The sequence below is a fragment of the Corythoichthys intestinalis genome, chromosome 18 (genome assembly GCF_030265065.1).
Source record: "Corythoichthys intestinalis isolate RoL2023-P3 chromosome 18, ASM3026506v1, whole genome shotgun sequence".
NCBI lineage: Eukaryota > Metazoa > Chordata > Actinopteri > Syngnathiformes > Syngnathidae > Corythoichthys > Corythoichthys intestinalis.
In genome coordinates, this window is record NC_080412.1 from 31,483,861 (window position 1) to 31,496,776 (window position 12,916).

The following is a 12,916-nucleotide window of genomic DNA, read 5'->3' on the forward strand; positions in this document are numbered from 1 at the left end:
TACATTTATTTGAGTATAATTTTGAGAAAAAAGTACTTATAAGAGTACAATACTTTTTACTTTTACTGGAGTAGATTTGTGAAGAAACGCTACTCTTATGCTACTACTTTGGGCTACACTAGAATCGTTACATTTTTCGTCTTTATTCTACATATTGACTTTATTCTTTCTAGAGATGCCAACAATGGCCGTCTCTGGCCATGTTTACACGTAGCAGGATATTTGGAAAAAAGAACTGTCTACGATTTGGCCTATCATTCACACGCACATTTAAACAAGGGTTCTTGAAAACTGCGCCCAAAGTGAAGATGTGCAAATTCTGCGTTTGTGGCACCATCATGTGAACACTGATGACCGACGATTTAACAGTGGAAACATCACTGACTGCGACAAACTTTGTCCCAATGTTTACAGTTAGAGTAAATTAGGTGCTTTTTTGCTTCTAAGTTAGTTCTTCATATTGAAGAACACATGCGAAGGATGGGTGTATTATGGACAATTATTTTTAACGCATTGTTATGAATGTACTTTAAAAATGAATGAATGTTTGATTTTTTTCTACAAACATGCTGGTGTGGATGTAATGTTTTCCCGACGTATTAGAGCAGGAGCCTTGGTTTAAAAAAAAAAAAAAAAAAAAAAAAAAAAAAACTGCTAGGTGTAGACATGTGCTCAGTTTCACCAGTGAGATGTTTCAACAAAAACGACATGCGTCCATTATACCTATCAGAAGTAAGTTTTTTTTTTTTTCTCTACTAGAGGGCGCTCATGCTTTTTAGACGGGCGATGTTTCATAGTGTTGTGGTCTGAATTCAATTATTTTTGTGACAACTTTTAGGCCTAATATGGTCATGTGATAGTTTATAGTATAATAACTACAGTATATAAAGGATATTGTGCTGAAGAAAAAAATATATACAGTGCTACCTCTACATACGAAGTTAATTAGTTCCAGGACCATGTTTGTAAGTCAAAATGGTCGTATGTTGAGCAGGATTTTCCCACAAGAATACATTACAACTCGAAAACCTACACTAAATTCTTAATAAATACTGCTGGTACTATTGCAAATAGCAATTACAGAGCAAAACAAATAAATTATGAATAATAATAGTAATAATAATACCTGTAATAATGTAACAAATCGGGTTCTAATCTGGCGAATGTGTTTTGCGTGGTGTACCTGAACGCACAGAGTGGCTGACGTGACAGTGAGAGAGGACTTTCACTTTTCATGTTCAGCTGCGGGGGACAGTAAGCATGTTGTGTTACACAAGTTCTGAAATAAATGATTAAAAACCTGACAAAGCTGGCGTTTTTTTTTTTTTTTTTTGCGATGTTACAATCATAATAATTGTCACCTTATTTTTTAAAGACCGACATTCATGGGAGGACCATCGAGATTGTAGACATTTTATGGCAATATTGTCGAGCCAGTTCAAGGACGCGCACATGTATTTTTCTATCATTTCCATCTTCATTTCAATGGTAAGCCTTGCCTTTTTCCTTTTTTTCATGACCTGCACTATCATTCTTGGAACCCATGTTGATTTTCTCACAAGAAAATCTGCCATGCGTCCGTCTTGCGGGAAAACAAACCGGCCCAGTCATGAATCGTCATGTTTTGAAAATGTCGTCTGATGTAGAAACAAATGGCGAGTCACATTTTATGTCGGAAGTCGAAGACATCGTATGTCGAAGTACCACTGTATGTTTAAAAAAAAAAAAAAAAAAGCAGGCATTGTAAGCTGTTACTCACAATGTTACTCGTGTTCTTTTCAACGAATCCTTTTTTTACTTGAGTAAATTTTTGGATGACTACTTTTATTTTTACTTGAGTAATATTATTTACAAGTACCCCTACTCTTACTTAGTAAGTTTTTTGGCTACGTTTCCCACCTCTGCCCGATTCCCCAAATTGTACTGCTTTTTAAATTTTATTTATTAAGTATATAATTTACAAAACAGATATGATCGACTACGACGGCCGCTAGATGGCAGTAGAAACAAAATGAAAAGTAGGCAATGAAAATATGCAGATGTTTCTGAGAAGCGTCACATCGTCTCATCTTCATATGCGGCTGCTGTGCATCTGCTCCTGAATCCTCTCCAGAAGCTCATGCATCCTCCTCAGCTGCAAGCATCGACACCAACATCAACAAAAACCACAACAAGGATCCTCCCAGACTCACTGCTTGAGCGGCGCACCTCCTGGTCTTTCTCAAAAATGAGCCTTTCCTTCTCCACGTCGAATGCTGCGAGTGGCAGCGGGACGTCCACGTCGCTTGCTTCTCGAGCCTTTTCCCGCAAACTGCTGAAGAAACAGGAAGACTGAGGATTTTGCGCACACGCCGATCGGCGGATGGTCGTCGGCGCCTGCCTCCGTTCGCGCTCTCGGACCACCATGCGCGTCATGTTCTGGATGCAGTGCGCTCGGTAGTTCTCGTAGTGGCTCTCGCGGGTCACATCCTTCAGGTCTTGCATGTGCGTCCTCACCAGCATATCCCGCAGAAGCAGGAAATCGGAATGGGCTGGACTCTCCACTAAAACAAACCAAAGAAAAGGAGTTTAATACAAGTGCGGGTTGAATGTTCTTCAAGAAAAACCCTAATGGAAACAATTCTGTAAATTGGTCAATCCAGAATTTGACTTACAACACTTCAATTTCTAGATAATACACATAAAATATGCAGTTTCTGAGTATATTTACTGGCCTGAGACCAAATATAAAAAACGTGTCCCACAAAATACATCCTGTCAGCATAACCTAGAAATCGCATGTAACACAAGACTTGAACTCATCAGTTGTTTTTTTAAGGGGCGTGGCATGCAAATGTCACTTTTTTGAGCTTTTAATCATGTTACGTGGTCGTTACCCGTTTAATAAAAAGCATTCGGAATGTTTTACTGAACCATTTTCGAATCGTTGGATTCGTCGGAGCTGTAGAAACACACGCCTACCACTAGGGGCGCAGCACACTTTTTTTTCAATCTAGTGATTTTCAAAATGTTGACGAGGAAATGTATGCTTTGTCTGAAATATTAGGGATGTTATTTTTTGGAAACAAACCTCATTTCAAAAAGATGTGCAAGGATGACTTCTTTCGAAACTAAAGCTCTTTTGATAGTGGACAGGTGTGTAGACAGATGCGGACAACGACACAGGTGAGTGGAAGTAATTGTTTGCCTCGCTTTGAAAGCATTGCATTCCCACCTAGAGCTGAACGATTAACCGATATCGCATCGACTTTGAGGTTATAACTTCTGCGATTAAATTCATCAAGATGAGTTTTGTTTGTTTTATTTAACACCTTCAGACCCACATTTATTTTTGTCAGGCAAAAAAAAAAATCTGTGCTGATTTTTACTCAACACCAGAATAAAGTGCAATGTTTTTGGTCGGGGATATTCCATGCTTTTATTGGTTATTTTTAATATTAATGTGTTTTTAATGAGAAATGAGCACTTTACGTTATCCTTTTTGAAGTTGCGTTTGGTCAACCATTGACTCCACCATCAGTTGACAAGATAGCTCCCACAAACATTGCGCCACACCCAGTGCTTAATTGGTAAATCATAAGGTGCCGGAACGCAAAGTACTTATGACAGCGCAGGGATGACAACACGGGGGCAGGTGCCGGAACATATGCAGAAAATGGTGCTGAAAACAAAACGCAAAACCCGAACCACTTGCTGTGCTGCGGGACTTTTCTTTTTTTTCTTTCTTTTGTCTGTGCTTTTCTGACTCGTTTTGAAGCATCTCCCTTCTTTTTGAAAAAAGACAGGAAATGCAACTGTCTTTTTAGCATGTTGAAATACCGTTTGATCCTGCCTGCTTGCGCCCCAGATGCCGCTTTTTTTTTTTTTTTTAATTATGTCAGGGGCTTGATTTGTTGGTCCAGCTTTTCAGCGCATCAACAAATCTCCGACTCTTTCAGATGACGTTAATATTTTAAAAACAACATGCAATTCTTGGGATTTGTTGTGTAAATGAATGTATGCATATTTATTTTAAACTGTTCTATCCCTAACTGTGTGTAATATTCTGATATGTTTTCCGAGGCACCCTGAAGTGCACGCAACGTTACTGTTGTTTTGGTCACGTGATGCGGGAGTGCGATAGAGAGGCACAGCCTGCCGAGAGCCCCAAGCTGTGTTCGTACTGTTAGCTCCATGTGTTAATAAAGAAACAAAGTTGTCAGCACGTCGTGTGTTCGATACGGTTGTCAACAAAAAGCTCAAAACCAGACACTATGCACGATCCGTTTAAGAGACATTGCGACTGTAGAGTTGTGAGTAGTAGGAAGCAAGGAGGAGACGAGCAAGAAACAAAAGTTTGCAGTCGAATGTGGCGGCAGTCCGCTATTATTTTGTTTATTGTTGCCACAATAAAGTGGAGAAAGCCATCAACGACTCCTCTCCTTCTTTCCCCCCAACATTTTTATAATATTATTATTTTAAATGCACGAGAGGTGCCGGATCTGCCCAAATAAGTCCCGGAACACTGGGAGGCCAAAATCAAGAGGTGCCGGATCTTGTTCCGGCAAGATCAAATTAACCCCTGGCCACGCCTTCCCGTAGGGGGCTGACCCAGGCGTGACGTTGAGTTGGCTTTCTCTGTGATAAACTCAAACACGCTGCGTTCTGACGCTGGATTTAGGTGGAAACAGGACGAAGGTTTTACAAGCAGGCAGGAGTGTCTCGAGTGATTTGGTCGAGGATTCAAGGTAATTATTACATTACCATGCATGCAGTTTAAAATGTGAAAAAAATCAATGGATAAAATTAGTGTTACTTTGGCTTGAAATATTCACGTAAAATGAACGATAATGGCGTACCGCACGCAGGCTATTTTTAGACCATGACGTCGCATCGTAAAACGGAAGTAAAGCCGAAGTGGGACATTATAGACCCGCCCTCGCATAGACCCAACGTAAAAAGTGCTACTTTTCGCCGGTAATCTTTCAAAAACCAACATGCCGATCACGCATTGCTTTTTTGGAACTTGTAGAAACGACTCTAGACATTACGACCATGAAGGATGTTTTCTTCATACGTTCCCGGAAACCAAAAACTCGGGAGGAAAAAATGTGAAGACCGAATCAACTTGCGCGGACTTTAACACCAGCTCGGCGAATCCATTCACGTTTCATATACAGTAAACATTATGTTGGGTTGGCATGGTCTTTCAGAGGACAATGAGGTAAGCCATTTTTATATTTTTAACTTATTTTTTTAGCGTAACGTTGTGCCGTACTGCTTCTGTCTGACAATGAATGACCTGAAAAGAATTATAATGGTATCTGACTGCCACTGTTACCGTTTCTGTTATATATATATATATATATATAAAAACAACTTTAGTAAGGGGGGAGTGTAAATAAATTATAGGATTAAGATGTGTTATCAATGAAAAAATAAAAGTGTTCGTTGGCTGTCACTGAGTAGCATTTGCGATCGCTACACAAAGCTAACTAAATTACCCCCAAGAACGGTAAGAGACGTAGGACAACCAGAGGATATGTAAGAAAGACAGGGCTGATGGTAAAGGATAGCTTGTTGAAACGGGAGAATGTCATTGTCAGTCGCGTCGATAAAAAAGCTAAAGCTATGCTTAGGTCGGCTCGTTTTTTTCGTCTTTTTCAGCCTTCCACACTAAAGCCATCTCTTTAACTGAATATTTTTATGTTCTTCCACATCTATGCCAGTCAATTTGGCACCAGGCACATCATTTTCGGAGAGAATTGGTAGGTTTAGCGCTGTAAACGTCTCCTTCGTACACGGGTTCCATTCATTTCCTATTAGGGACAAACGATGGCTTGTCCTCGGTTAGCAACGGTAGCTAATGTCATGAATATTAATGAGCGGAAGTGACGTGTTGCTTGCGGTACGCCATTGCCTGTTTTTTGCTTTTAACCAAGAATCTAGACCAGACATGTCCAAAGGCCGGCCCGGGGGCCAAATGCGGCCCGTGGTCAAATTTCATCTGGCCCCCAGCCTCTGTCATAAAATCAATAACGTCTGGCCCGCACAGACTTAATAAATTGGTCAGCAGTACTGCTACCAGCATATGAAGTAGCTTACTCACTAAATGCTGCTCCTCATTTACCCACTAAAAGGTAGCAGCACTCTGAGCAAAATTACCCTGTGTGACCCTTTACTCCCAATTTTCTAAAATGGCGACAATCAACAAAAAAAAAGTTGACTGCGACGGCCGAAACTTCAAGGATAGGTGGAAATTGGACTATCTCTTTTCTAAAATACGCAACAACTGTGTCAGCCTCATTTGCAAAGAGACGGTCGCTGTTTTTAAAGAGTTCAATGTGAGGCAACATTACCATACAAGACACACTGACATGTACGACAAGATTACAGGGAAGATACGTAGCGAGAAATTGAAGCAATTTGAAGCTAGTTTAATTTTAAAGCATTAGTATTTCGCAATAGGCCGAGAGTCGAAAGAGAACGCCACAAAGGCTAGTAGCGAGATTGTTGAAATTATTAATAAAAAATAGAGCAAATGTGACACACAAAATGGCTTGCTAAAATGTGCTTAAATATATTATTCTACGTAAAGGACGTCAGCCAAGGTCGGCCCCCCAAATTTTTACCACACCAAATCTGGCCCCCTTTGCAAAAAGTTTGGACACCCCTGATCTAGACTGTTTTACGTTCACATCTATAGAAATTGTGCAATTTAAGCATTTATTTACAAGAATTTTCAACTTAAAAAGCTCTTTGTTTCGTGACGGCCGCCATGTTGGATTACACAATACTGTAACTTTGGCTTGAAACTTACCATTGAAAATAAGAAGGAAATGATGGAATAAGTTTACGATCTAGACGGCCCTCCTCTGACCTCCGTTAGCTAATCATTTATAGGTTAAGGTGACAATTATTAATATTATAACATTAGTAAGGAAGTTGCCAGCTTCGTCAGGGTTTTAATCATTTATTCCAGAACTTGTGCAACACAACACGGCTACTGGCCGCCGTAGCCAATGCCAACAACAACAACAGAACATGAAAAGTGAAAGTAAAAACTCTTCTGCACCCATCTCACTCTCTCGATTATTATTATTGTTCAGATTTGTATTTATAATTTGTTTTGCTATGTGTAATTAAGATTTGTAATTGTACTTGCAGTATTTATGAAGGATTTAGCTCAGTTTTTTGGGTTGTCGAACAAATCAATTGCATTATAATGTATTATGGGAAAATCCTGCTCGACATACGACCATTTCGACTTGCAACCAAGGTCATGGAACGAATTCAGTTCGTCTGTAGAGGTACCACTGTATATTGTTTAACAGTCTTGAGTCCTATGATCACGCCAGCGTGATCAATCACGTGGTGTCTACACCTACAGCGCAAAAATTGTAAATATAAAAATTAATCATGTAATACGAATTTTACAATTGGCATGTAAGTTGAGCTAATCATACGTGATATTTTATTAACCATTATTAATGAATATGTTGCACAAAACCTGAGAAATGAAGGATTATTTTTTTATAGGATTATTTTTGAAGCCAAAATGTCATGCCATTCTGGCTTGACCCTTCGTGTCACTGTGAAAACCACTACCTTCAACCACACCCCAGGGGTACACGCGACCCTTGAATCTGCGGCCTTTGCTCTCCACCAGGATGTTGCTGCCGACAACTGCAAATGGGACTGTGTCCTGCACACAAACACAACACATCCGTCGTTAGTGAATGTTCCAGATGGACCGGATGGTGGGTTAAGGTGACCTTGAGAAGCTGATCGCGCCTCTTGAAGTCATCATCTTCATCTGAGTCGCAGTCGGCGAACTGGTAAATGTTGATCCCAAAGCGACGTAGCTCCTCACGGATCTATGACATGAAACACGTTACAAAGGGCAGCTCAACAAAACTTTCTCAGTCTCGGGCAAACACCTACCTTGATCTTTTTCCTGCACAACTCTTCCCTCGTCAGGCAGTCTGCTTTGGCCAAAACAGGAACAATGTTGACTTTATCGTGCAATGCCCGCATGCACTCCACGTCCAGGGGCCGTAGGCTGTGCAAATGACGAATGAGAACTCATGACTTTCCAGCGCTTCAACTTCACTGATAAAATGGCTTGAACCTAGGCCTGAGGGATTTTATGATTGAAGTAATAAATTGAAGGTCGATTTCAGTAATTAGCCGTAGACTTCATCATACATGACTTGACACATTTGCCATTCACTGCGTCACGCCTTCCCGTAGGGGGCTGTATAACACTCCGCCTCTTTTATTAGCAGTCAGTGGCAGTCAGTGTAACTCTCGCATATGCAGCGATCCCAAGCCGGATTTAAGACAGATTTTTTAAAAAGTACGAAAGCTGTACTGCATACAAACAGGAAGGATTGTGTCCGGAATGATTTGTTCCAGGATTCAAAGTAATTATTATATTTTTCGTACTATACACGCATTTTGAAACGTTGTGAAAATAATCAATGGGAGAATTTAGCCGTTACAGCATTGGCAATATTTCCATAAAATAACTGCCAACTGCCCGTTTTCTGCTTTAAACCAAGAATCGAGACTGTGTTATGTGCATAGCTATAAAGAACTCAGTGATTTAAGCATTTATTCACAAGAATTTTCAACGGAAAAACGCTCTTTGTTCACGCAAAGCGAGGGCTAATTGTCGTAACTGACTCGCCTCATAGTTCGCAATATTTACGTAAAATACTAACCCCTTGTAGCCAAATGTATCACATTTAATACACTTAGAATTTCACTATTTTGGGACTCTAATTTAGAATTTTGAAATTTATTTTTAAAAAAATTATGGATGCAAGTTAACACATGCATCTGCAGGTTCAATGAGGAAAAAAAAATCTGGATTTAGCTAGGGTTATAGCTATTAAAGCGCTTATTACACAGATTCATTTTGATTTTTTTTTTTTACAAATTTGAAAAAAGTACCATTAGGACCTTATTTTTTAAATTTTGGGATTCTCTGACAGTTGCTTCATGTTGCAGGCTTTAAAGGGCTAACTAACCAAGAATTGAGACTGTTTTACATCTGTATATATAAAAAATACACGGATTTAAGCAATTATTCACAAAAATTTTCAACGGAAAAAGCTCTTTGTGTTTCCACTCGTTCAGCTTTGACGGCCACACCAACAATGCTGGCTAATACACCAGCCTTGAGCTCCCCGAGGGCACCTGCTCCTACACGAACCCTTACGCCGATGGCAACAAGCAGATCTTCGTCTACTTTAACCCCGTGCACCTTTGGAAGAACATCTACAGCAGCTTCCACAACAACGGCTGTATGGTGCTGCCCAGGTGACCTGGGGCTGAAGTAAGTGGCCAGCATTATTCACTTTATAAAAAAGATGAATCAAAACATCAATATTTCTAAAACATGTTTTTTAGGAGCCTGAGAGGATGAGGACGGCTCGAATTTCGAGCCTGAAGGTGCTGGCCATGTGGGAGAACTAAAAGTCTGTCAAGGCCAGCTATAAGTTGACCCAGAAGGTGCTGGCACGCTCTTCGATCGAGTAGCAGAGCGTCGGGCTCATCATATCGGTCGTCAACGCCAACACGGTCGCCGGGATGAGGCTCCTCGCCATGACCACGGGCAAGGAGGAACACAACCGACATCCTGGAGATATTCTAGAAGACAAGGGAGAGCTGGAGACGGGCCGGCGGTCCTCAAGCGGCCATCACTCCCCATGGCCCACATGGCGTCCTTCGGAATCTCGCTGTGCAGGAAGCACAAGAGCACATGCTGGAGTTCCCAGCGGTCTCTCTTCAACTGTTTTGGTGCGAACTTCTCTAAGGATGTGACTTCAGAAGCGAGGAAGAACAAGTCCTTGGAGTGGCCGACCGGCAGGAAAAGGAGCAGAGTCGAGGAGGGCAGAAAGGAGACGGAAAGGAACAGGGACTTGTTGAAAGACGAGGCTCACATTCTGGTAAGACCACATCAATTATTTGCACTGCCTGAATTATAGGACTATCTCATACGCATTTTATATTTATGTTTATTTAGATTTTATACTTTATACTTGCAAGTCACTTTTGAGATTTTAACGCATCCTATCCTGCACTGTAAAGGGAGATGCTCCACAATTTAATTGTACAACTGTATGATGACAATAAAAGGCTATTCTATTTAGAATTTATTAATAATCTATTTATATATTATAATTGATTGTGCATGTTTTCCTCAAATATTAAGTTTCTGATGTGAAAATTGAGTGATTTTTTTTAGCTGTTGAAAACTTAAGTTTAGAAAAATTAAGTTCCTATTTTGGGCAAAAACCTATATGATATGTTAAATATTGCTATTGAGCCTGAAAATATAGGTGAGTAGCTCCGCATTTGGGTATTTTTGTGCATCTAGTGTAAAATCTGAGAATTTTATAGCCATTATTAGTTTTGATATATAAAAAAATAATCGGGATTTTATAAGGGAATGAGTTTGAATTTTTGATGCCGCTGCTCATGGAGACTCATATGGCTAAGGTAGGTTCCTGTTTTGGTTTTAGCTCAGTAGCAGCTTTGGTTTTGAAAATATTTGAATTTTAACTTTTTGAAAATAGGCCCCCAACGGATCAGCCCTGCGCCGCGTGTCATGTCAGTTATTGTGAAGTCAATGAATTAGCCATGACATATTTAATCAATCAAATATGATGGAAATGCAGTTCATCTATAGCCGAGGTCCTCAATTAGTGGACCGCGGTCCACTACCGGACCACGGCACACCTCTATGCGGACCCACGGACGAACGAGAAAAACCAAAAAGGTTGCTGACCCCTGGTGTACGCAATCAGAACACAACTTTTCTACAAATACAATCCACCGTGCCTTTATTATCCCAGAAAGGACAGTATATTATTGTATTACCTTATATACCTTAAAACGGGAGTCATTAATGTTTTGATACATTATTTTTATTGCTGAGATAATTTATTTATATTTTTTTATATTACGTAATTTAATTTATTTAATTTATTATTCATTTGATATGTTTATAATTTTGAGTCTGCCGTTTCCAATATTGACATTGAGAGATGTTCTTTGCGTAATCGTGATAATTTTTTGGGCCTGATCTACCGTAACTAATAGGTACCCGTGTCCGTAAGGCGAGATGAAGTAGAGGCAGCAGTGAACGCGGTTGTCTTGGATGTTCCTGCGATTCAGGCCACTCTCGTCCCTGAAGAACTGATCGAACTGCTGCTCCACGTAGTCCTCCAGGTGCTTCCAGCTGCAAAGCACACAAAATAAGAACCCACGCCTCTTATTGCGGAGAACCGTGCGGATGCATGGAAGACCTTTGCATGTTGTTGACGGCGTCGCCGAAACCCGGTGTGTCAATGATGCTCAGCCTCAGCTTGACGCCTTTCTCCTCAATGCTCACGGTGTGCTTTACCATGCTGACTGTTTGGCTGATGCGCTCTACAGCACACATGAACACAATAATTATTGTGATAATTCTGAAGAAATTCTCACATTCTGTTGAACTGTCTGACTGTCGATGAGTTCCGGGTTTTACCTTCCGCGTTAGGAATCTTTCGCTCTTTGTAAAGATCGGTGAGGAACAAGCTGTTGATCAGCGTCGACTTGCCCAGGCCGCTTTCGCCTGTACGTTTTGATTTTTTGAATCTGGAAGATTATGAATTTGAATCCGATGCGAAGAGTCGGACTGACCTGCAACCATCAGCGTGAAGGTGAAACCTTTTTTCACGGTTTTTCGATGGACTTGATTGGGCAACATGGCAAAGCCGACGTATTCTTTGTCCTGATCCTGATAATGTTACATACAGTACATATATTTATTGACTTAAATAGCAGCCACTGAGGTTATTATTGCGATATTTTGAGTTCTGACCTCGGGCGAGTCATACGGGTCAAAGAGTCCCCATGGGCTGCGGGGGCGAGAGGCAGGGCTAAGTGGCGAGTCCAGTGAGCGCTGCCATATGGGCGTCCTCGTGGCGGGCGCAAAGGAACGGTCCGGTGACGAGGGGCAGGCCGGGGGAAGGGAGTGCGAGGCGGTTGGCGGGATTCTACTGGCAAAGGGGAAAGGAACACTATCCTCGTCCTTCACGCGAAGACTCGATAGCTGCAACAAAAGAGGCGGAGTTACCTGGTTGGCATCGTCTGGCCTCCTTTTAGCTGTCATCTCCCATTACCCACAAAGCTTTGCGGCCATTTAATCCCGCTTTTAATTCTCCAACACGGATGGGGGTGGGTGGAGATTTAAGACTACAGCACACACACATACACTAAAAAAACTAGCATTAGTGCACAAATGCTTTTGTCTTACCTCGTTTTCTGACAAAGTTGCAGCTGCGCACATACATACAAACACAATTGTATTGCTGATTATACATCCATACATACATCATGCATCTTTGAATCAGCACGGCGTGAAATGAAATATCTTTCCCAAACATACACTTAATAGACTATAAAATATATAAAAAGGCTATGAAATAAATGTGCAACAGTGTGTAAGAATGGTCATTAGAACCGAGCAGAAAGTAAACTGCTTGTAAAGATACACCATAGCCTATTTATAAGCGAGTGTAAACAAGTGATGGAAGGTCAAATAAAGTCGTACGAATTTTAAAATTTTTAAATTTGAAAAATAAAAGACAACAGACCTTTATTGTTGCTACGAAAGCGAACTGGTGATGACATGTGCTCCATGTTGAGGACACACAAACGGCACGCATGTACGCTCAAAACACACTGAACTGGATTAAGTGTGTGTGCGTGTGCATGAGCCGCTAGGAGTGACGTCACTTTTTTTTTTTTTTCCAAGACAAGTACAAGCTAGCATAAAACTGTTGAATGATTAACACGAATGTTATGAAGTCAATACAGTGGTACCTCTACATATGAAGTTCATTTGTTCCAGGACCTTGTTTGTAAGTCGAAACGGTCGCAT

General features: G+C 40.8%; 1 protein-coding gene across 3 annotated transcripts; it reads right to left on the reverse strand.

The window, feature by feature from the left end:
* Positions 1-691: 691 nt before the first annotated feature.
* On the reverse strand, positions 692-12,687 carry LOC130906533 (septin-4-like). Of its 3 annotated transcripts, none has more exons than XM_057820971.1 (12): positions 12,290-12,687; positions 11,855-12,085; positions 11,674-11,770; positions 11,519-11,605; positions 11,298-11,421; positions 11,096-11,230; positions 7,924-8,041; positions 7,755-7,856; positions 7,588-7,684; positions 2,381-2,543; positions 2,209-2,311; positions 692-2,134 (listed from the first exon to the last, which is right to left on the reverse strand). In XM_057820971.1, the coding sequence occupies exons 1-12, from the start codon at positions 12,362-12,364 to the stop codon at positions 2,072-2,074; spliced, it is 1,395 nt and encodes a 464-aa protein (XP_057676954.1). In that variant the 5' UTR covers positions 12,365-12,687; the 3' UTR covers positions 692-2,071. The 3 variants fall into 3 exon arrangements, with proteins under 3 accessions (XP_057676954.1, XP_057676953.1, XP_057676955.1); XM_057820970.1 differs by having other exon boundaries at positions 2,209-2,314; XM_057820972.1 differs by having other exon boundaries at positions 2,209-2,314; positions 12,630-12,686.
* Positions 12,688-12,916: the final 229 nt, after the last annotated feature.

Coding starts and splice junctions, on each gene's coding strand:
- LOC130906533 (XM_057820970.1), bottom strand. CDS start 12,364: ATGTATGGATGTATAATCAGCAATACAATTGTGTTTGTATGTATGTGC. Junction 7,685..7,754: donor GGCGCGATCAGCTTCTCAAG/GTCACCTTAACC, acceptor GTTTGTGTGCAG/GACACAGTCCCATTTGCAGT. Junction 2,135..2,208: donor TTTTTGAGAAAGACCAGGAG/GTGCGCCGCTCA, acceptor CGATGCTTGCAG/CTGAGGAGGATGCATGAGCT.